General features: G+C 35.6%; 1 protein-coding gene across 14 annotated transcripts in view; it reads right to left on the reverse strand.

Annotated features, from left to right (window-relative positions):
* LOC147548512 (uncharacterized) overlaps positions 1 to 25432 on the reverse strand; it is a 29372-nt gene that overhangs the window by 3405 nt on the left and 535 nt on the right. For 2 of the 14 annotated variants that reach the window (XM_086664903.1, XM_086664902.1), the window contains 22 exons: positions 25303 to 25361; positions 25090 to 25134; positions 24211 to 24256; positions 24052 to 24102; positions 23789 to 23862; positions 23384 to 23442; positions 22890 to 22946; positions 6017 to 6167; positions 5800 to 5850; positions 5519 to 5694; positions 5332 to 5409; positions 5106 to 5217; positions 4705 to 4789; positions 4575 to 4626; positions 4422 to 4480; positions 4230 to 4345; positions 4019 to 4131; positions 3407 to 3475; positions 3263 to 3320; positions 2556 to 2629; positions 1510 to 1546; positions 1040 to 1119 (listed from right to left, as the gene is read on the reverse strand). In XM_086664903.1, coding sequence (XP_086521029.1) covers positions 1040 to 1119; positions 1510 to 1546; positions 2556 to 2629; positions 3263 to 3320; positions 3407 to 3475; positions 4019 to 4131; positions 4230 to 4345; positions 4422 to 4480; positions 4575 to 4626; positions 4705 to 4789; positions 5106 to 5217; positions 5332 to 5409; positions 5519 to 5694; positions 5800 to 5850; positions 6017 to 6167; positions 22890 to 22922 — 1344 coding nt within the window. In that variant the 5' untranslated portion in view covers positions 22923 to 22946; positions 23384 to 23442; positions 23789 to 23862; ... (2 more) ...; positions 25090 to 25134; positions 25303 to 25361. Of the gene's footprint in view, positions 1 to 868; positions 1120 to 1509; positions 1547 to 2555; positions 2630 to 3262; positions 3321 to 3406; positions 3476 to 4018; positions 4132 to 4229; positions 4346 to 4421; positions 4481 to 4574; positions 4627 to 4704; positions 4790 to 5105; positions 5218 to 5331; positions 5410 to 5518; positions 5695 to 5799; positions 5851 to 6016; positions 6168 to 6396; positions 6584 to 22889; positions 22947 to 23383; positions 23443 to 23788; positions 23863 to 23895; positions 23944 to 24051; positions 24103 to 24210; positions 24299 to 25089; positions 25135 to 25302; positions 25362 to 25432 lie in introns of those variants that run through there. The other 12 variants (XM_086664905.1, XM_086664904.1, XM_086664909.1 and 9 more) reach the window with 11 other exon arrangements.

Below are 25432 nucleotides of genomic sequence, written 5' to 3' on the forward strand. Positions count from 1 at the left end.
CTTCTAGCCCGACAGTTAATAATTTTATGGAAATAAGCCGAGTGTCTATCTCCTGCTTTTAGCCATTGAACTCTAGACTTTTGTCTGAGGCTTATTTCCTCCAGATTCAGCAGCTTTTCCAGCTCCACCCTAGCCAACTTTCTCTCCTCAAAAATTTGTGAGGTTAAGTTGCTCCTCTCTTCTTCTAAGTTCCAAGCTCCAATCTTCTCTTTTAAGCACTTTAGCCTTTCTTGCATACTTCTGTATTTTTCCTTCGACCAGACTTTGAGTTTCTCTTTCACGAACTGTAGCTTCCTCCACAGTACCTCGCTATGGGTTCCACTGGGGATACACTCACTCCACCACAACTTAACGTTATCTCGGAAATCCTCCTCGAGCATCCAAATTTCTTCCAATCTAAAGGGAGCCGGCTGAGCCTTAGTTATCTCAGTCCTCAGAAGAACAGGGGAATGATCTGAGACTAGTCTCGGAAGAATAAGTTGTTCCACCGAGGGATATTTCACTTCCCAAGTAGGGCTAATAAGAAACCTATCTAACAGACTCATGGGTGATGGCAGGATCTTCTTGATTGCTGGACCAAGAGAACTCGGCCCCTAGCTTAGGTAAATCAATGAGGCCATTCCTGAAAATCCAGTCCTCAAACCCTCTCATGCTACTTGTGATCTTGGAACCGTTTCTCTTCTCGTGAATGAACCTGACCACGTTAAAGTCCCCCTCGATACACCAGGGCAAATCCCACATGGAAGCTACCAAGTCCAACTCTTCCCAAAATTCCTGCCTCTTCTCTTTCTTGCACGGACCATCAACACCAGAGAACAACTATTTAAAACCATCTTTACTATTACTAATAACCAAGTTAACTGAGTACAAGCCGATAAACTGATATGTTTATTGTTTCGATAGTTGCCGAAGATGAAATCTTCCTTGTTGACTGATCGACAACTTTGGGTATTTAATTTTCCTAGTATATACTTCAGCGGAAATGTATGCAAAAAAAAAAAACTTAAGCAGAATTTAGTTAATGATTAATGAGGGATACCTTGCAAGATTTCAATAGCGGTTGTAAGAAGGATGTGCTGAAAAATCTGACATATTTGCCAAGTGATGTTCTGTCCAATTCTGCATATAAATGTAAAGCAAAAGATTTTATTACATTCAAGTGATGCTGTGAGTCAAAATTCATAAGAATCAACAAACTACTGGTTAAGCTGCTTTATGTAATAAATGATTTAAGTTCTCCCAAAAGATGCGTATCTTAGATCTATAAACTGACAGTTATAAAAATGGATAGTCTGATATCTGAATCTGTATCAGATTTTCTTCAAATATGTCTACTCACTTGTGGGTCATTATGATCCCGCTAGGATCAAACAATCAAAATGCACTAGTATAAATGTTGTACAAGTGTTGGTGCACACTGCACCGTTGTCTGGATGTATGGAGAACTGAATCTTTGGACTGAAAATACTTAAATCGACGAGTACACCATTCAAGTCTCATGTGACATACCATTTTCAAGACCTCCCTTATTTATTTCTTCTATGAGCTGCAAATTTAGCAAATACAGACGTTAGCCATCTCAAACTTGATAAAGTACAATCACAAGACTAGGAACGGAATAGCGAACCCAACAAAGAAACCAAAGATAGACCACTTGCAATATCTAGAAGATAACTTTTAACAGCTGATGGATTTGTTTTTTCTTCGATGTAATGCTAACCTTATCATTTTTTAATCAAAAGAGACATTGGTGTGTCCAACCACCCTGTACAGATTTTGATGAAGTTGCATAGTCGATAAGAAAATCGGTCTCAAACAACTCACAACAATACCATGAGAAAGTGATTGGCTCAAGATTGTATAAGTGCACCTCCATGGATCCAACCACTTGGAAGTTACTATTTCATTTCTCTTATTTCAATATTGAATTTATGTTTACTTGTGCTCTTTTTTAGTATAAGATAAGTTTAGATATCTTATGAATGTTTACAGTTGCTTTTAGGAGAGTATTTAGGAAGTCATGATTTGCTTTTTTGGGTTATTATATGCCTAAAACGAGTTCTAAGCAGTTGTAGGAGTTTTAGACTTTTAGTATGTTTCCGAGTCTTTATTCTGTGGAGTTAAATATTAACTTAGATAGAGGTAGTTTCGGTATAAATAATGCGTTGGTACTTTGGATAATAGTTATTTCTTTCATTTATCTAAGGGTAAACTTCCATTGACGCTTCTGCAAGCATGCTTACATTAGGATCAGTTGTCTAGAGATATGGAAATCCTATTTTTTGTTTTTTTAGGTAGTTTCTGTACTTAAACTCAAACTCGTGAAATTTTAGGAATGCGAAGCTATAACACTATAACAGTGTTATCAGAGTGAGTATGTCTATTTGTCTAGTTACTTTAGATTACTTGGTAGATGATTAAGGATCCATGTTTCACCCTCTAAATTATTAACTTCTATCTGGAAATGTATAACATTATCTTAAATCTTGGGCCATTTTATCCTTCCCAGTTCCCAACAAATAGGCCAACTCATGGTCAGTTAACTACAAGCATACCCTAGAAAGAGTCGGTACTGTTGAAGGATCAAATTCATCGCAATGCTCAGGGTCAATTGGGACACATACATGGCCTGCAAAACAATCAAATAATATTAGTGTTATTTATATATATATATAACAATACCCAGAAGTTCACCCAATCCGCTGGTTCAAGAGTAAACAGAAAGGAATATAGTTCAATACTTAGCCATTGACGCAGCTCATCTTTTACCCTAACATGTGAAATTTGTATTTTCAGTATTATTCCCTAAAAAATCACAAAGACTTGGATCATAATTTGGAAGCTTCAGAGATGGTAAGGTTTGAAACATAGATCTCTAAAGACCACGTTTAACTATAAGCCAAAACCTAAATTAAACCACTAGACTAGTTACCCGATAGCCTTTAAAACTGAAGGATGCCAAAGACTAGCTTCCTGAATTTGACAAACTAGCTTGTGCTTTAGCCTGTTAAGTTGCCTTACGTGCAATGAGAAGTCTATTAACCCAATGTTTACGCACATGACAGTGTGATAAGAAATGGCAATGATTGTGCAATGGCATCTTCTTCGGACATAGAAAAAATAAAAGTTTTCGTGTGCACATCCAAAACATAACATCAGTTTTCACCCCAGATTTCGTTTAAAACTCATGAAAGTTGAGAGCTACAGTGGGACAAGTTGGTCAACTATTTGAGTGTTAAAATTTCACAAATAATCCTCTCACCTGTTTTTGGGTGCACGCAGAATGGTGCTTTTAGCAAATGATTCGTATGTTTTGTAACCTGAAAAATTTAAAGCAAAAAAAGAAGACATGTCAGAAAATTAACAAGACATGTCCGCAACTGGTAGGAAAGGAAAGTTCCCGCACCTCCATGTCAAGCCTTGGGTAGGCATATGAGAAAACAATTTCTTCGACACACCTACGAAGGCCCGGTACCTAAAACACAATCTAATCAAAATAAGTATCACTTTGAAGTATGAGAGGTACCAGAATGACCGAGGAAGCAATGTAAACACCAATACAATAAGATCTAATAATATTAACAATATCAAACTGATTTGTGGTTCTTATCCCTTCAACGGAGATGGTAGTAGAAGAGGCAGAATTAAGAAATAAAATTCAATACAAGAGGGAGGGGAACAAATATGGTGAGAAGATGAGAAAGGGGAAACTGAAGAGGAGAAAGAAACTTTCGATGAACACTAGTTCTCTACTTTGTTTACTGCATTATGAAATTTATGAAGTTGCTATAACTTGCAGTCAAAGATTATTTACATGTGTCGTCCAATCAGTGAGTTCTTGGATTGGGAATTTGGGAGGTCCTCCACCTTAGTCAAGTGATCTTCAAAAGTGAACTCCTAATTTTTGTTATCCTATGTTGTTTCGCCACTAACTAATATCGTGGAGTTCGACTTTTATGTTTGGTAAGTGAGTTTCATTTCCACGAGTAAAGAATCACTTGTATAAGTAGTTCTATACCTTATGTTTTCCTGATTGCAGTTGATGCTTTAGTTGTTTCCACCGATGACTATTAACATCTTCTTTCGAACACCGGTTCTCTTCCCAGTTACTTTGAAGGTCAGCTGTAATTGCTGCAAAGATAATAGAAATGGACTTTGTTCTAGTGAGATAAAATTTGTTCTAGAAATAAACATAAACTTTGTTCTGAGGATATTGTTGAATTCCATACATTCATTTGGAACCATCTTAAGGATCTTCTCAAATCTCTCCTTCGTTGCGAACAAATTTTGGCCAGACAGCAATTTATCTTCAAAGTAAGTCTTCAAAACTTTTTCATATGATCTTCTGCAGATTATAATACCATTTGGTTCAGAAAAGAATTGGAACAGTTGAAAATGAAGCAAGGAAGGTCAAAACTTACACTAGAAAAGGGTGAAGAGGAAAACTTCCTAAAGAAACTTTTGTACTATTTCCTTTATCCTGAAAATAATGTAATTTATGAAAGCCCATGAGATCAGTTCTAGCAAAAATATATATTACATATCTAATCATGAAAGAAGTCATGATATACCACCTTATTTACACGAAAATAGTCTGAAACCGCGGCTCTCTGCTCATTAGTTAACCTGAAGAGTGTGTAGCAAGTTAAACCTTTAAAATTACGTACAAAGTTAGAATATATCTACCATTTCATTTTTATACACCTTCGAGCTTTCCCATCACAGACCCAACAATGAACACCACGTCGACCACTATACACCCATAGAATGTGACTAAAACCAAAGTCATCTGCAAACAAAAATGTTAACAAAGTATAGTCTCAATTTCATTTATGTAATTACAAAAGACAAAATATACCATATAAGCCCAAGAAAATCATCAAGACGTTAGTATCAAACTTTCTTAAATTCTGCTTTATCATGACAAGAAAATAAATTATAATTATGACACCAATGAAGGAATAGATAACACGGTTACGCAAACGCATAAAACAAGTATAATACTTAAGCCAATGTATAATTTATATACATATATATGTATAATTTATATACATATATATATACATGTATATAAATGCAGTAAACCGGTGTGCAACATTTCCTACCTCTGAGGGCATTATCAATCACTTTAATAGCAATTGTCATTAACGGCCAGCAATCTGAGCAAACATCAGCTCCTGAACAACAATATCGAACATCATCATAATCCGTCATATCCTGTAACAAAAACAAATGCATCTGGTACATTAAAAAGTGGGTCACAACAATCTTGTGTTTAAGGTTTTAAACTTGAAAAAAATGTTTTAGTTTCATAGGAAGGTATTAACGTACAATATCAAAAACTAGCTCCCTCTCCACTGGAGCGAAAACATTGTCACCCGTTTGGGCATAGGCATTCTTCTTAGAAGGCTGTAAAAGATGACAATGTTAACACCTTTAAACAACATACTTTAACTCGGTAAACATTATCACCAGTTTGGGCGTAGGCACTATGTATGTCAAAACTAAGTCAAGTTACCTCTACACTGTATACAGGCCCAATATCAATTTTGAATGGGCAATTGTCTTTGATTGAATTTTCGAATTGAGTTACACTGTTGAACGACTTAAACCGAATATATATATCATCTTCTAGAGTAAAAGAAAACTCTCTCCGTGCAAAGTAGGAAACGTCACAAGCTGGATGCTTCCCATCTAAAATCAAGAAGCCGGAATCACATGTTAAAAGAAGAAAAAAAACGAGTAAAGAATCAAGAAGCATTTGCGGAAACTGGAAGGGTGATGCAGAACTTCATATACCATTTCCATAGGACATCCATTTAAACATTTCAGCATATGGAAACAACCTCACTGTAATAAGAAAAAAAGAGTCACCTTTCAGCTTTCTGATTAATTTATTGCTAATCACTTAAATTCTGATTGTTAAGGATGAAGAGAGAGAGAGAGAGAGAGGGCAAATATTTCCCCTAATAAAATTGAGAAAGTAAGAAAAGATGAATTATTGAAAAAGAATTACCATAATATACTTTAAGATAATTGACATCGAATCCTTCTTCAAGAACCAACTTCATTTTGCTATCTTCATGTTCATATCCATCAATCATCATATCATCTCTCCCATTATCAATTTCATCTTTCGTCATATATAGAAACTTCAAACAAAAACCCTAATCAGAGGAAAAAAAAAATACAAGACCCAGATTAAATAACCCTTTTTTCCGCAACTAAGACATACTTACAACAAGGGTTTAACCTAAATCGAAAAAACAATTAAGACAGAAAAATAAAAGCTTGAACAAGAAAAACGATCTAGAGTTCGAAAATCAAAACATTATGTTACACTTTTGCATAAAACCCTAGAAATTATGGAGAAGTCGGAGACCTGTAGATACTTACAATTCAGCAGCGGAAGTAATCTACAACTACAAGTATGCTAACGTTGATTGCGCAAAATGAGATTTGTGAGTCGGTGGGAGAGAGGAAAGCTGGAGAGAGAAAGGGAGAAGAAAAATAATGAAATGGCGGGAATATTTAGGAAAAAAAATAACGTTGGCGGGAAAGAAGAAGGGGAATCATAAAGGACTTCCCAGAGGTACGGGAAACAAAAACTCTTGGGGGACCGTCCAAAAGGATCCCCAAGTGAACCGGATTCTCTCTCATCACGTGACTTCACACGTGATGAGAGAGAAACCGGGGTTCCCCTCTCATACGGTTCACTTGGGGGTCCTTTTGGACGGTCCCCCTAGCCTCACTGTAAGGGAAATAGGTGCGTACTAAATAGTGATACAATCGCTTAGAATTTGATTCATGAACCGTAGTTGGTCAAGTAGTCCAAACTTCTCAGAAAAATATCGCAAACTTGTGTCACAAGTTGGTTATATAATGGGGATGGGATCGAACAATTTAAACTTCTTTGAAAATCCCTATACAAGTAAGGAAGACAATAAAGTCATTAGAACTCTCAAATAGTCAGATGGTAATGATAGTCTCCTCTTAAATCGAGTTGAGGGTACTTCTTAACTCTAGAATGTCTTACTTAATGTGTATTTTTCACATGTCAGTTGCAGGTGAACTTTGAAGTCCGACTCCTGTGAAACTCATTCTATCTTTTGCGGGAGATTTGTCGTTTAGACCCCCTTTCCTGTAATCGACTTGCTGTTTGGACTCTCTTTTTCCAGTGTGAGACTTTGGACTTTCTTTTGACAGAATCACCCGAAAATATTCCGTCTCTAAAGTTATACTTTAAATAATTCCCAGTTTACCTTTATATAATGAATATTGTACTTTGGACCCTTTAGTTTACTTAACTCATTTTCTTCTTTTATCTTTAATTCATCTTCTTCCTCACAAACCCTAATCACTTAATCGCCCGAATATTTTTCTTCGATGGAAAAAGATATTCTTATTACAAGTAATGACCCATCAACAAACAGGGTTTGATTTCCTCTGAAATTCCATTGTAATTTCTTCACGCAAATCACTTTCTTACTATCAATATAAATCACTTTCATATTATCTCTGAAACTAGGATTGTGAATACAAATCACTTTCTTATTATCCCTCTTAGTATTGGGATTCCAACTTTTTCATCAAAGGAAGAAACTTGTAAAAGTGCAGGCTTGGATTTTCAATTAATGGGCACTCCATTAAAGGACCAAATTAAAAGCTTTCAAATCCCTGAACAAGTTAGATACCCAACTGATTTTAATGGGTACTTTGAAAATCAAGAAAATGGTAAGAAACAACGGAATCTCATCTGAAGATACCAAAATCAAAATAATAACTGAGAGATAGTATACTAAACCCAAAATCACCGTGATAAGCACTCTAAAAACTGAATTAAAGCAAGTTTAACCGACAATTCAAACCCATCAGGATAACCAAATTAGGACTTTCATGAAACTAGATCCACAACTAAGAAAGATTAATCGAAAAACTAATAGTCATGATAAGTCAAAGAGGTGTAGAGTTTATAAGTGTTAATGTTTGATAGATCAGGGGTAATGTGATTAGATGCTCTAGTCTTAGAAGTCGTGGTGTAAGAGAGGTGTAGAGTTTATAAGTGTTAATGTGTAGGTTGTACTTTAGGTTCATTGTGGTCTGAAGTGCTTGAACAGTAGATGGCTTGGAGATTTGGATAGGAATTGGATATAGACCATCCTCAACTGGTCCTTGGAAAAGATTCTTCTGAGATTGAAGATCCTTCACAAGAAATTTATCAGGGTCAAAAGTGACAGAAACCTGATTATCTTTTGTGAATTTATGAATTGACAAAAGGTTATGTGAAGCTTGTGGCACATGAAGAATATTATTCAAAGTAAAGCTTTGTGTATTTACTCTAAATGAAGAATTACCAATGTGAGAGATGCACATACCTTGGCCACTAGCAGTGTTAACAGTTTCATTGGCTTGATAGGAAGAAGTGGAGGCAATGTTTGATAGATCAGGGGTAATGTGATTAGATGTTCCAGTATCAGCATACCAGGGATTAAAACCATTAATATTAGCTGAAGCCAGTATAGCTGATAAGTTTCTAGGTGGGTTCCTGCCTTGAATTGCAAAGTTCATCCTATGATAGCATTCATAAGCAACATGACCAAGTTTGTTGCAAATCTGACACCTTGGTGGAGGTTTGTCTGAGAAAGAACTAGCTGAATGTCCTGAATTCTGAGACTAGGTGCATAATTGTTTGTAGCTGATTAATTAGATCGAATTTGTTAATGATTTGAATAAGATTGTTGTGAGAAGCGACCACCACCTCTTCCTTGATACTTCTTGTTATCATAAGTGCCTCTATTTGAGGTATTTCGATTAGGAGCAGAAGCAAGAAATGGTTGATTGAATGAAGCAGATGATTGCTTGATCTTGTCTGAAACAGTGATTTCTTCACTTACTAGTAGATTATGAAGTTCATTGATTGTAACTGGAGGATGTCTAACTCTAATGGCTGCTGAGAAAGCATCATACTCAGATGGAAGACCACGAAGCATAGTTATTATGATTTCATTCTTTGAAGATGGTGATCCTGCTGCTACTAGGCTATCTGTGATCTTCTTAATTTGACCTAGATATTCTGGTACAGTGAGATTTCCTTTAGTGATTTCTCTTAGCTTGTTTTGTAATTGAAGAACATGAGCAGTAGAAGAAGCTGAAAAATTCTCTTCAAGATTAAGCCATAGATCTCGAGCAGAGGTTATACCAACAACATAAGGTATAATAGAATCAGAAAGTGTGGAATTCAACCAAACTAGAAGTGATTGATCTTCTTCAATCCAGTCAATATACGACTGATTGATATTTTCAAGTGATTGATCATCATCATCATTAAATTTTGAGGGACAAGGCCTTGTTCCTTCAATTAGATCAAGAACTCTATAATTCTTGTGAATAGAAAGAAATAATGACTTCCAAGCAATGTAATTATCACCATGGAGTTTAATAGGAATAGCATTTCCCATAGAATTCACTGAAACAGAAGTGATTTTAGGGTATTCCATTGATTTGATCTTGAAATGATAGTATTGAATCTCTGTAAACTGAATCTAGAGAGAGAGTAGAAGTTAATGGCTAAAGAAGGAAGAAAACGATAGAAATCCAGAGAAAGAAGGAAGAGGATGATAGAATTCCAGAGAAATCCAGAGAAAGAAGGAAGAAGATGATAGAAATGTTAACATTATTTTGGTAACTAAATGATTTCTTAACAAATAATTGAAATTGAATTAAATTTTTGGTCTATCTATAAAATTCAAATTTGAATTTCAAATCACAGTCAACTAAATTTTCCTTCTTTAAGAGAATATGCCATTATTTTATTGCCTTGATATCCAATATCATTTGTTTCCTTCTCTGGTTGATTTGTCATTATTATTGATTTTATTCTACTTTAATATAAAATCAAATATGGCATATTCTCTCTTATTCCTTTTAAATTCTTTCTCCATTTTAACCGTTAGATCATAGGTTTTAAAACTAATTCAGTCATTAGATTGCAGAGATTTTGTTGTCAAAATCTAGACCGTCCATGTAGAATGTCAACATTATGTCGACATTGTGTTACATATTAACTGGACGTTCAACATTATAAATAGGGGTCCTCCCCTTTGGTTTAGATACAGAAAAACAAAAAACTACTTCTCTATTTCTTGTCTCTTATTTCTTATAAACAGTCTTTTTCTCAGTTTGCTTTTTCTTACACTGTCAAGTTCTTACAGATCAGAAATACGGAATGCTACTATATTTCTGATTGACTGTTGAATCCTAGAGGCAATCGTCCAATCAACTGCCTAACATTTCTGAGAGGATAGCAGGGGCGAATTTTGTCTTAAGGACAACATGTTAAACACATGCCTCAGTCGAGTTCTTCATCTTTATAATCTCTGTGGTTGCAGGTCTTACCTCAGGATATAAGACATCTATATCTTCATCAAAAATAGATAAGTTATTTTATTTTATTTTATTTCAAGGTTATTTAAAATCAATAGAGGAAATTTATTTTTATTATTATATATTATTAACAATCTTAAGACAAAATTCTTCTATTTATCTTTCACCTCTATTTGGTTTTAACTTCTCTATTTTGGTCAAAAGAAAAGAAAACAAATCTTATTAATTTACCAAGTTGCTTATTTGTTTAACATGGACTACAAAATGAGCTTTGAGAAACCAGAAAAATTTGATGACCAAAACTTTAAAAGATGGCAACAAAAATTATTATTTTTTCTGACCACCCTCAACATTCATTACGTCCTAACTGACCCAGCAACCACAGTTATTGGAGAAAATGAACCGGAAAAATCTGGGGCTGAGGAAGCATGGAGAAAAGCTGACTACTTATGCAGGAATTATATTTTAAATTGCCTTGACAATACTCTATATGATATGTATTGTCAAACAAAATCTGCTAAAGAGTTGTGAGATTCCCTACAACAAAAATATATTTCTGAAGATGCAGGAATCAAAAAATTTGTAGTCAGACGGTTCCTCGATTTCAAAATGGAAGATGTTAAATCAGTTGTTGAGCAGTTCCAGGAACTCCGGTTAATCATAAACGAAATAATGACAGAAGGAATGGTGGTTGATGAGGCTTTTCAAGTTGCTGCAGTAATAGAGAAACTACCCGTCAGCTGAAGTGAATATAAGAAAAAATTGCGTCATAAAAGGAAGGATATAGATATGCAATATCTAATCCTTCAAATCAGAGTGGAGGAAGAACACCTCCAACAGGAGAAAAACGAAGCTGTTGCATCTTTGGTTTCTAAAGCTCATGTGGTTGAAGAAAAGAAAAGGTTTATTAACTTTAAACCTCGTATCTCGCGGAACAAAGGTAACTCTAAACCTAAGAGGGGCATCACTAAGGCTAAAGTAGGATCTTGTTTTGTATGTGGCAAACCCGGACATAGAGCTAAAGATTGTAGACACCGGAAAACTAATAATGACAAAAACCCTAAGCCTAATACTGTTAATGTAGCTGAAACAGAGAATTTTTGTGCTGTGATCACTGAAGTTAACTTAGTGACCAATGTGAAGGACTGGTGGATGGATACAGGGGCCACCAAACATATTTGTTCATCTAGAGAGGTCTTCACCTCATATACTCTAATAAAAGATGGAGAAAAATTATACATGGGGAACTCTTCTTCCTCTATTGTTGTAGGCAAGGGCAAGGTGATCCTGAATCTCACCTCTGAAAAAAACTTGACTCTGAATGATGTCCTTCACGTCCCCGATATTCGGAAGAATCTAATCTCTGTTTCAGTTCTTGACAAGAAAGGGTTTAAACTTGTAATAGAGTCTGACAAAGTTATTCTCACCAAGGGGGGAGTTTATGTCGGGAAGGGTTATGCCACTGAGGGCTTATTTAAATTAAATGTTCTTGACTCTGAAATGAATAAAGCATCTACTTCTGCTTACTCTGTTGAATTATCTAATATGAATGTATGGCATGGTAGACTAGGACACATAAGTTCCTCTTCACTCCAACGACTAATGAATCTAGGATATTTACCTAAAGAAAAATTCAAAGATGGAAATAAATGTGAAATATGTGTAGAATCCAAGCTAAAAAGAAAAACATTTACAAATGTAGACAGAACAACTAATAAACCTCTAGAACTAATTCACACTGACATAGGAGACTTAAAATCTACTCCATCTAGAGGAGGAAAAAACTACTACATAACTTTTATAGATGACCATTCTAGGTATTGTCATATATACCTACTACATAATAAACATGAAGCATTAGATGTATTTAAAACATATAAACTAGAAGTAGAAAATCAACTTAATAAGACAATAAAAATACTAAGATCAGATAGAGGAGGAGAATACGTAGGAGACCTGTTCTCGGAATTCTGCAAGAATAATGGAATAATACATCAAACAACCGCTCCATACTCACCTCAATCTAATGGAGTGGCAGAAAGAAAAAACAGAACACTAAAAGAAATGATGAACTCTATGTTAATAAGTTCAGGGTTACCCTACAACTTGTGGGGGAAGCCATTCTCTCTGCTTGTTATGTGTTAAATAGGGTACCTTCTAAAAAACAACAAATTACTCCATATGAAATGTGAAAAGGACGAAAACCAAGTTTTAAACACCTGAAAGTGTGGGGGTGCATAGCCAAAGTAGCAATTCCTTTTCCCAAAAAGACAAAGATAGGTCCCAAAACCGTAGATAGTATTTTCATAGGCTATGCAGAAAATAGCAATGCATATCGCTTCTTAGTTTACAACTCTTCAGTTTCAAGCATAAGTGAGAACACTATAATATAATCTAGAGATGCTGAATTCTTTGAAAGCATATTTCCTAAGAAACTTGAAACCCTTAAAAGAAAAGAACCAGAATTGGATGTATTACCTTCTAGTAGTCATCCTACTCCCAACATAGAAGATGAACCCAGAAGAGGTAAGAGGGTTAGGACTGAAGAAACCTTCGGCCCCGATTTCGTATCTTTCTTAACCGAAGATGAGCCACTAACCTACAGTCAAGCAATGACTTCTCCAGATTCACCCTTTTGGAGGGAGGCTGTAGTAAGTGAAATGGACTCTATCCTTCAAAACCAAACCTGGGAACTAGTTGACCTTCCTCCAGGTAGTAAAACAATAGGGAGTAAGTGGATATTTAAAAGAAAACGAAAACCAGATGGGACCATAGAAAAATACAAAGCTAGGTTGGTAGTTAAAGGCTACAGGAAAAAAGAAGGACTAGACTTCTTTGACACTTCTGCTCCGGTAACTAGAATTACCTCAATAAGAACACTTATAGCAATAGCTGCCTTGTACAACCTAGAAATACATCAGATGGATGTCAAAACTGCATTCCTAAACGGTGAACTTGACGAAGAGATCTATATGGATCAACCTGAGGGGTTTGTAGTAAAAGGACTAGAACACAAAGTATGCAAACTTTTAAAATCATTATACGGGTTAAAGCAAGCTCCTAAACAATCGCATGAAAAATTTGATCAAGTCGTAATATCTAATGGTTTTAAGATCAATGAGTCAGACAAATGTGTGTATACTAAATGCATTAATGGGTCGTATGGGATTGTGTGCTTATATGTTGATGATATGTTAATATTAGGAACTTCCCTAGATGTAATCAATACTACCAAGGACATGTTGACTAGAAATTTTTAAATGAAAGATCTAGGTCCTGCTGATGTAATCTTAGGGATTAAAATCATAAGAAAACCATACGGTATCATCTTAAGTCAAAACCACTACATTGAAAGTGTACTTAAGAAGTTTGGCCAGTTTGACTCGTCTCCAGCTAAGACACCCTTTGACCCTACAACCAACTTAAAGAAAAATAAAGGTGAACCCATATCTCAGCTAGAATATTCCCGAGTCATTGGGAGCTTAATGTATATAATGAACTGCACTAGGCCAGATATAGCATATGCAGTAAGCAGGCTTAGCAGATATACCTGCAATCCTGACCGGACTCACTGGGATGCTCTAATCAGAGTATTGAGATACTTGAAGTATACTCTTTCCCACAGTCTTCATTATTTGCATTATCCTGCTGTGTTGGAAGGATATAGTGATGCAAACTGGGTCTCTGATTCAGAAGATTTTAAATCTACTAGTGGATATGTTTTTACACTTGGTGGGGCAGCTATAGCTTGGAAATCCTCTAAGAAAACCTGTATAGCGCGATCTACGATGGAGTCAGAATTCATTGCACTAGACAAAGCGACAGAAGAAGCTGAGTGGTTGAGAAGCTTCTTAGTGGATATACCTCTTTGGCCTAAACCAGTACCTTCAGTTCTGATTTATTGTGATTCTCAAGCTGCCATAGCTAAGGCTAAAAAAAAAATTTACAATGGGAAGTCTAGACATATTCGTCGTAGACATAACACTGTTAAACAGTTGTTATCTAATGGAGTAATATCTATAGATTTTGTAAGGTCTAAGGATAACCTTGCAGATCCTTTGACGAAAGGACTATCGAGAGAAGTAATACATGAAATGTCGAGGGGGATGGGGCTACAACCTATCATCATATGATACCATCTATGACGGATACCCAACCTTGGAATTGGAAACCCCATGCACATGGTTCAATGGGACAACTAAGTTGTAGACGGTAGTATAATAACCACTCTATGGAGGTAACTCCCTCCCATCCCTACGACAAATTAAGAATGGTACCTGTTCAATGTGGGGGATGAGATCTATAGCTTGGAAATGCCAAGTGGGGTGGAATAGGCCACTCTTGATAGACTCACCTATATGAGTGTGGAAGTGGGGCCGCTTCCTATGAGAACTGGGCTAATTCTCTAGAGCACCCATGAATACTAGAATATGGCTCAAGGCCGAAATGAGCACAACTGCTAGATTTTGACAGTAAAGAATATAGTTATGTGTGAAGTCTGTTTGTGTCTGTAACATGGAAGGTTAGTTCAAGACATTGTGTTCACTGACCAACCACTAGTCTCAACAGACTCTCACTAAGTAAAGGTTCAAGTCCAAAAGACACCTTCACTAAAGCATAACAATTCTTGTTTTTGATTTATCGTTATTTCATTCATGTGGGGGATTGTTAACATTATTTTGGTAACTAAATGATTTCTTAACAAATAATTAAAATTGAATTAAATTTTTGGTCTATCTATAAAATTCAAACTTGAATTTCAAATCACAGTCAACTAAATTTTCCTTCTTTAAGAGAATATGGCCATTATTTTATTGCCTTGATATCCAATATCATTTGTTTCCTTCTCTGGTTGATTTGTCATTATTATTGATTTTATTCTCCTTTAATATAAAATCAAATATGGCATATTCTCTCTTATTCCTTTTAAATTCTTTCTCCATTTTAACCGTTAGATCATAGGTTTTAAAACTAATTCAGTCATTAGATTGCAGAGATTTTGTTGTCAAAATCTAGACCGTCCATGTAGAATGTCAACATTATGTCGACATTGTGTTACATATTAACTGGACGTTCAACACTATAAATAGGGGTCCTCCCCTTTGGTTTAGATACAGAAAAAAAAAACTACTTCTCTATTTCTTGTCTCTTATTTCTTATAAACAGTCTTTTTCTCAGTTTGCTTTTTCTTACACTGTCAAGTTCTTACAGATCAGAAATACGGAATGCTACTATATTTCTGATTGACTGTTGAATCCTAAAGGCAATTGTCCAATCAACTGCCTAACATTTCTGAGAGGATAGCAGGGGCGAATTTTGTCTTAAGGACAACATGTTAAACACGTGCCTCAGTCGAGTTCTTCATCTTTATAATCTCTGTGGTTGCAGGTCTTACCTCAGGATATAAGACATCTATATCTTCATAAAAAATAGATAAGTTATTTTATTTCAAGGTTATTTAAAATCAATAGAGGAAATTTATTTTTATTATTATATATTATTAACAATCTTAAGACAAAATTCTTCTATTTATCTTTCACCTCTATTTGGTTTTAACTTCTCTATTTTGGTCAAAAGAAAAGAAAACAAATCTTATTAATTTACCAAGTTGCTTATTTGTTTAACATGGACTACAAAATGAGCTTTGAGAAACCAGAAAAATTTGATGGCCAAAACTTTAAAAGATGGCAACAAAAATTATTATTTTTTCTGACCACCCTCAACATTCATTACGTCCTAACTGACCCAACAACCACAGTTATTGGGGAAAATGAATCGGAAAAATCTGGGGTTGAGGAAGCATGGAAAAAAGCTGACTACTTATGCAGGAATTATATTTTAAATTGCCTTGACAACACTCTATATGATATCTATTGTCAAACAAAATCTGCTAAAGAGTTGTGAGATTCCCTACAACAAAAATATATTTCTGAAGATGCAGGAATCAAAAAATTTGTAGTCAGACGGTTCCTCGATTTCAAAATGGAAGATGCTAAATCAGTTGTTGAGCAGTTCCAGGAACTCCGGTTAATCATAAACGAAATAATGACAGAAGGAATGGTGGTTGATGAGGCTTTTCAAGTTGCTGCAGTAATAGAGAAACTACCCGTCAGCTGAAGTGAATATAAGAAAAAATTGCGTCATAAAAGGAAGGATATAGATATGCAATATCTAATCCTTCAAATCAGAGTGGAGGAAGAACACCTCAAACAGGAGAAAAACGAAGCTGCTGCATCTTTGGTTTCTAAAGCTCATGTGATTGAAGAAAAGAAAAGGTTTATTAACTTTAAACCTCATATCTCGCGGAACAAAGGTATTGATTCAGAGTTATTACAACTTATATATAGGAGTCAGTTAGACTTTGTTAGAGATTAGTTTAGAGTTAGTTAGGTTGTTTAGGTTGTTAGGAAATACTGATCCAGTGTGACAGGCCACAATGAACCTAAAGTACAACCTACACATTAACACTTATAAACTCTACACCTCTCTTACACCAGGACTTCCAAGACTTCTCTTTGACTTATCATGACTATTAGTTATTCTCATGGTGTCATAACTATTGTGCTTATCTATGTGGATGACATCTTTAGTTAGGTTTGTTAGTTATTCTCATGGTGTCATAACTATTGTGCTTATCTATGTAGATGACATCCTTGTCACTGGGTCTTTTCCTACTGCTTGTAAATCTCTTATTGATCAGCTTGGTTCCTCTTTTCTATGAAAGATCTTGGTTATTTACACTACTTTCTGGGTTTAGAAGTTAAAAGAGATAGCTCTTGTCTTAGTCTTACACAGACAAAGTATACTTTGGACTTATTGAAGAAGAGTGATAATCTAGGTGCTAAGCCATGTTCCTCCCCTGCTGTTGTTGGCTCTAAACTTGCACCTAATGATAGTCCCTTGCTCTCTGATCCTACTTCCTATAGATCATTGGTTGGGGCTCTTCAATATTTGACATGGACAAGACCAGATATATGTTTTGTTGTTAGTCAAGTCATTCAACATATGCACACTCTTACTGAATCTCACTTGGCTGTTGTCAAGAGAATACTTAGGTATCTCAAGGGTACTCTGCATCAAGGAATTACATTCAGCAAAGGTGATATTTCTCTCACTGGTTTTTCTGATGCTGAATGGGCAGGAGATCTCTCCACTAGCAAATCCACTGGAGGTTACATTCTTTTTCTTGGTCCTAATCCTATATCTTGGTCAGCAAAGAAACAATCTAGTGTAGCTCGGTCATCTACTGAGGCTGAGTATAGAAGTCTTGCTCAATGTGCAGCTGAATCAGTTTGGTTGTGCCATCTTCTTCATGAGCTTCATGTGTATCTTGATGCTCCTCCTATTCTCTGGTGTGATAATATCTCCTCTATCTCTTTGGCATCCAATCCTGTTTTTCATTCCAAAATGAAACATTTGACCATTGATTTTCATTTTATAAGAGAACTGGTCTCTTCTGGACGGATCAAGGTTCATTACATCAAATCAGCTGCTCAACTAGCTGATGTTTTCACCAAGGCTCTTCCTTCTCTCAGGTTTCATGCTTTAAAGGACAAGCTGAAGGTTCTTCTCAGTCCCTTTCATCTTGAGGGGGAGTAATAGTCATGATAAGTCAAAGAGAAGTCTTGGAAGTCTAGGTGTAAGAGAGGTGTAGAGTTTATAAGTGTTAATGTGTAGGTTGTACCTTAGGTTCATTGTGGCCTCTCACACTGGATCAGTATTTCCTAACAACCTAAACAACCTAACTAACTCTAAACTAATCTCTAACAAACTCTAACGGGCTCCTATATAAGTTGTAATAACTCTGAATCAATACAAGTTTTCTGTTCTTCTACTACAAACGTAACAAGTTGATGAAATCAAGAAATCCACAAGATAAATCAACAAATAACCACTTCATAGAATTAAATCAAAACCTAAATTTAATATATTACACAATTAAACTGTATCCAAATAATCAACTTTCTGCAAAATTAGATGTTGTTTCGCAACGGCTATACAAGATTAAGGGTTTCATGATTTTTTTCCATTAATAAATCTTGAAGTTCAACGGGTACAAAGGATAGCTTGATAAAAAGACGCTCACACAATAAAACAACCCGTAAAGCTTCGATCTTTAGAAAGGACTTGTTCGCTGACGTCCCATCCTGATTGATAACTTTGACAAGTATTCTCGAATTACCTTTGAAATGGGAAATGCTAAATGTACAAAGATATTTTGACAAGATTCTTGACAAAATGCTAAGTGAACGATCTCGATCAAAGTCAAACTTTGATCAATTTTTGTCTTTTAGTGAAAATGACTCATTGAGAAGAATTTTGTCAAGGACTTTGTACATGTAGCACTCCCGACATAGCCTTCGAAATACATACTTTCCGATTTTCAGTGGTAATCTGACCTCGGACACATATGTGATGTTGAAAATTGTTGAGTGAGGTGGGATTCGCCTGACTTCTTCAACATGTTTATATATTTAGCCCACGATTGATCCACAGCTCTTGCACATTAAATGTTGAGTGAACATTTGCAGCGGATTTGCTTTGAAAATCCAATCCCCAGTTTTGATCGACACACTTTGTCATTGCAGGCGCACGCGACTAGAGCTTCAACGATCTAGTCTTTGTACGTTTGTCAAGGGGTTGTCATCCTTTTTACTTAGAAAGTCTTCGACTATCTAGGTTTCACCAGGAAGTCTATTTGTCAATTTTCTTTTGTTTCTCTCTCTCATACTATTATTCAATACTATTTACTAATATACGATTGAGAAAAAAGTGAGTAAAGTGGATTTTAGTGAAACATTTGAAATCTAATTGATATACAATTGAACCAATTCTGTGAGAATAGTCTCACATGGAAGAAGGGTTGTCTAGCAACTAAAAATATAATGTCTAGTTCCTCTCCGCTCATTGTCAATTGGTTTTGAGTTGGATGACCACAAACTTAACATGGTATCAGAGCTAGGACCACACGCGTTCCACGCCACTCAAATAAAAAATATTCGTGTAAGGCTAATCACGTCACACGTGAGAGGCAGTGAGAATAGTCTCGCATAAGAGAAGGCTATCTAACAAACAATAATATAATGTCTAGGTCATCTCCACTCGTTGTCAATTGATTTTGAGTTGGATGACCCACAAACTTAACAAATTCCAACAAATTTTCATGCTAAAGAAGTCTTATCAGACAATGTGGCAAACACTTTATTTGATAATATCAAAATTATATTACATCTCAAGATGAATTTGGAGCATATCATAAACTTGATACCATATTAAATTTCTATAAATAATAATTACCTTCAAACGATATCATGATGAATTTGAATCATATAATTCTAATTACCATGGTTGATTAAGTCCCCTCGAATACTAAATTGTCTTCTGCCCCAATTTTTTTTTTTTGTAAATTGTTCTTTGTTTATAGATGGAGTAACACTAGCATAAGAACATCTACAATGGGACGCTCAAACTCTAACACTTAGAGTGCAATATAGGATTTTTAGAAATTTTGTTAAAATACCTTCTCCAATGGGACACTCTATTTGACACTCCATGATGATGTGATATTAAGAGACACTCTAAAACTATAATGTCTCTTTCAGAGTCTCTAAGTGTCACTCTAAAATTTACACCAATATAAACTTTTTCTTAATTCAATTTAAGAGTGACATGTGTATTAAGTAGAGATATTTTAGAGATCTCCGTTGGAGATCAAAAAAGTTTATGGTGTCTCTTTATTAACACTTAAGAGCATCTCCAATGAGACACTCAAACTCTAACACTTAGAGTCTCCAATGTGACACTCTACTTGACACTTTATGATGATGTGGAGCATAATGAGAATATGTCTCTTTGAGACTCTCTAAGTGTCATTTTAAAATTTAAACCAATAGAAACCTTTTATTTTTCAACTACTTTTTTCATATTCAATTTAAGAGTGACATGTGTACTAAGTAGAGAGGTTTTAGAAATCTCCGTTGGAGACCAAAAAAATTTAGAGTGTCTCTATATTGGCACTTAGGAAAGAGAAACTTTATTTGACACTTGACAACTAGACTTTAGAGTTTTTGTTGGAGTGTCCCATTAGAGATGCTCTAAGAGAGAAATTTTCATTTGACACTTGGACAACTAGATTTTATAATTTTGTTATAGTGTCCCATTCGAGATGCTCTAACATATAGGAGGGGTCAAAGATCTTCAATTAATGTACAACATGTGAAGCATAATGAGAATGTGTTCGATGTGAATTTGTATAGTTCAGTTTAAGGTGTTGTATTTTTAAATGTCTGAATCTGAATTAGCTGAATTATTTTAGAAATATGATGTTTGTTTTTTTATGTCTGAATTAGTATTTTGACATTTATACCCTTATTACATGTTTTTGAAAAATAAAACCTAAACCCTAATTTTTCTCACCCCTAACTTATTTATAAAATCAAACACAAAACCCTGAAGTCTTTCCTCTCTCATTCTCATCTCTCTACCGTCTCTCTCTAACACAACCCCCTTCTCTCGACAGAAAACATCCGGCAATGGAGGTCGAACAATGAAAGTCCGGCATGGTGAGACTCTTTCTTACTCGTTTTTTTTTCTCTCTCAGACCTTCTATCTCTCTTTCGGACCTTCTTTCTCTCTCTCTCTCAGACCTTCTTTCTCTCTCTGTCTCTATCTTCAACTGATCTTTGTCGCAGTTAAAGATCTGGCGAGGGTTCAAAAGCGATGACGCACGCTGGATCTGGTGGTTTATTCTTTAGTGGCGGGGTCGGTTTCTGATTTTGTCGATGGTTGGTTTCTGGTGGTTGCGATTTCTTTCCTGTTATGATGGTGGCGATTTAGTTCCTAATGTTGTGGTGAGGGGGTTTCTACCTGTGTTGGTGGTGCTTTCGGTGGGTGGTGGTGGTCTCAGTGGTGGTGGTGGTGGCAGTAGTCTCAGTGGTGGTGGTGGTAGTAGTCTCAGTGGTTGTTGTCTCGGTGGCTGTGGTGGTGTCAGTAGTGGTGGTGGTGGTCTCGGTAGAGGCGGTGGTGGTGGTCTTAGTGGTGGTTGTGGTTGTCTCAGTTGTGGTTTCAGTAGTGGTGGTGGCGGACTCAGTGGTGGTGGTTGGCTCAGTGGTGGTGGTGGAGTTGGTGGTTGGCTTAGTGGTGGCGGTGGTTGGCTCAGTGGCTGTGCTAAATAAAAAAATGACTGATAATTTTATGGGGGTATAAACGACATTTAATCCAGCCATGGGCTTTTGTTTTCAGACTTATTTTGAAGTCTGAAAAATATGGACTACTTTTCAGCCAATTCAGACAATAGCCTAATCCAGAAAACAATTCAGTTTTTTTTAAATAAAAAAACAAACATCTGATATCTGAATTGATCCCAATTCAGATCTCCGATCTGAAAAGTTTAGAAAACAAACAGTAACTAAGTGAATTACTGAATTCTCTTTTCTGTCAGTGACACCATGCAATTTCGTTTTCTTGCTTCTTTCATATAACTCCGTGTAAATTTTCATTTCTAATTTTGTGGTCTTTATTTTATTTTCACCACCGTGCCAACGACACAGGCTACAACTATATATGTTAGACTTCAGAGTTAGAAAGACTCGGCGGGTTCCAACACCTAGTCATGAAACGAAGCTCTAAGACCGCACGAGTTCATATTAATTATTACTAGGTTCCCACCGCGCCCTACGGGCGCGGTAGTTCCCTCTTGGCTAACGCCGTTGTGGTTCATTACGTCCCGGTTTTACGAGTAAAGTATTTTCGAGCATTCTCCGAGTCTGCTTATACTGTGGGATCTATGATCACGTCGTTGACATCACGTTGGGTCGAGCTTACCCAAGAAGTGTAGGTACAATGATGTCAATTTTCACACAATGTGGGGTCACGCGAATACCTGTCATCCGAAATCATGTACTGATTTCGAATGAAATCACGTACTGATTTCGGATGACAAGTAAACACATGACACCAAAAGGTGTGAAAATGGGCATCATTGTAAATACACGTCTTGGGTAAGCTCGACCCAACGTGATGTCAACGACGTGATCATAGATCCCACAGTATAAGCAGACTCGGAGAATGCTCGAAAATACTTTACTCGTAAAACCGGGACGTAATGAACCACAACGGCGTTAGCCAAGAGGGATCTACCGCGCCCGTAGGGCGCGGTGGGAACCTAGTCAGATTTTAAGGACCGAAGAACCCTTTTTTCCACATAAAAGTTCTTACTTCAATAAATTGGTTTATGACATCAACCATAGTTCAGCATTGGTTGCAATGAATTGGTTTATGACATCAACCAATTCGATCAAGCATTAGCCAAAGAAATTAACATGTGACAATAACCATATCCTGCATTTTTACGTGCCATTCCACTAAATTTCGCCTACCGATTTCACAGTTAAGTTCAACAGGTGTACCACTATAGATAGTTCACCCAAAACCACAACTTAGTGGTCTATGTTAATGAAACAAAGGTGTTATGAATTTACAACTTACGAAAGGTGTTATGAATTTACCACTTTGGACAGCATAGTGGTTGAGCGAAGCATATCTTCAAAGTTACAAAAACCTCCCTATAACCTCGCATAGGAATAGTAAAATATAAGCACATAAACATTAAAAACCATGAAAGAACAAAATGAAGGTTAATGATAAATTCAGTAAAAGGGTAGCATTTGAAACATTAAAGGGCTTTAGATTTGAGCTTCTTTGAGAGTGCTTCAAGTTGATCTAAGTTCCTCTAAGATCATGAAACCAAGTATTAGAAGAACCGTAACAAATGAGAACAAATATAATTAGGGATTCAGACCTAGAATGATAAAATTAGTTGATTATGATGCAAAATCTAAGTGAAAAAAAAGAACCAAATGAAGGTGGATCGTCCAGACTGGAAAATTCGATCCCTAGTAAAAGAGAGTTATATTTCAAGTTTTTCACCAACTAACGTTTTAAGATTTTCTTTTCTAATCTGCGAAGTGCAAGTTAAATTAATGAACTTGAAAAAGCCAACCTATGCACAACCGAGGAAATTCCCGACAGCGATCCAAATGGTCCATCACGCTTTTCAGCCTATCATAAAGTTTAAGATATCATCAATTAAAAGAATGCACTACTTCTTTAGAGAGAGCAATATCTTATTGAGATAGACAAAGGAATATATTTCAACATATAAATAACATAGTTAGGTAGATGAAATTGGGATAAAGATTCACCAAAGTGGCAAATTTGAGGAAAGAGGTAAAATTAAAAGATACTTTCCGATTGAGGCTTTTCATATCACATCTGGCCATTTGAGTTGAAGTTCATTAATGAGAGAGTTGAAGTTCATTAATGAGAAAAGGTCCAAAACCTATCACATAATGGACATGTATGTACATTTAGTTCATCGGTTAATAGATAGTATCCAAAAGTATACCCGTTATGATGACCATGTCCTCCTTTTGGTTGAAGTCTCATTACTCCATTGGGTAAGCTCATCTCGTCATAAACCTACAATGACCAACAGACAGATTAAATACGTACCAATAGGATATGGCGCAAAGGTAGTTGATAGTAGGCAGCCAAAGGTCCGACCTTGAAGTAATGAACTTCAACTTGCATAAACAAAAATTGTGATACTAATCCTATGAATACTGAAATTAATCTTATGAATACTGAAATTTCAGATTAAATACGTACCAATAGGATATGGCGCAAAGGTACTTGATAGTAGGCAGCCAAAGGTCCGACCTTGAAATAATCAAAAGACATTCAGTTAGCATTTTAAGAAGAAAAAACTCAAAAAAGAAGTGATTTTGAGAGAGAGAGAGAAAGTGGAAGGAAAAAGAGAAAACTCACAGCAATTCAAAAGATGTTGAAAAATAATCAAAATATGAAGCTTTACCTAACAGACATTTCATCAAACACCTTTAGTGCATCATTGAAGCTTAATAATCCAAATTATTTGTCCAAAGTAAACAATGTAATTAGTTTCCTCATAAGTAAACAATTCAAAAAAGCTTAATAATCCAAATTATTTGTCCAAAGTAAAAAAGAAACCATCTAAATTTCAAGAGAAGAAAGAGCTCTTAGGCAAGATTTCTCTCATACATAATGAATACTACTATCCGATTTAGGAGATCAAAATAGTGATAAGAATCAATGTTAATCTTATGAATACTATTAACTTTTGAACCTATGAATACAAATCATATGAATACCTACTATCAGATTCAGAAGTCAAATTGAAATTCGTAAACGATGCTTAAACCACGCCTCTAGAGCTGACGAACCAACACATAATAGGGTCAATTATTTAAAACAGGGTGGTGGTCTTATAAAACCACATAATGTTAAAGCAATGGTTAGGATAAGATCTGGTTGTGTCGCCATATAATCAAGGCAGATACATTAAAGACATATGCACACTAAATAATTTAGAACTTGAAGCCAACCAAGAAAGATAATTTAGAACTTGAAGCTCTGTGAATTTTTATACTTTTTTATTTAAGCCACAAACTAAGAAATTCACTTAAGCATTTCTTCAAACACTTAGTGAGCATGAAGTACACACTAAAGAACTTCACCTACATGCAATTTTGAAGATCAAATCTTTTATAAAAAATAACCCACACAATTTAGAAGATCAAATATTTAATCAATAATAACCCACACAATTTAGAAGATCAAATATTTAATCAAAAATAACCCACACAAAAGGAAAAGAGACAAAAATACCTTTCTGCAATTTAGAAAGTAGACGATAGACGAAGAAAGAACTTTCTGCAATTTAGAAGATCAAATATTTAATCAAAAATAACCCACATAAAGCTGCAATCAATTCAGAATGGAAATCAAACTACCACGTAGACGAAAGAAGAATTTTCTGCAATTTAGAACGTAAAATCTTTAACCAAAAAAACTGAAATTGTTTGGAAGAGAGAAGCAAACCTGTAAGAAGCTTTTGAAGTAGTTGACAATAGATATAATGAAGATTTTGAAGATAAAAACTGAAATTGTTTGGAAGAGAGAAGCAAACTTGTGAGAAAACTTTGAAGTAGTTGACAATATAGCAAACAAT

The sequence above is a fragment of the Eschscholzia californica genome, unplaced genomic scaffold (genome assembly GCF_041429995.1).
Source record: "Eschscholzia californica isolate CP2 unplaced genomic scaffold, dmEscCali1.0.p SCAF_3, whole genome shotgun sequence".
NCBI lineage: Eukaryota > Viridiplantae > Streptophyta > Magnoliopsida > Ranunculales > Papaveraceae > Eschscholzia > Eschscholzia californica.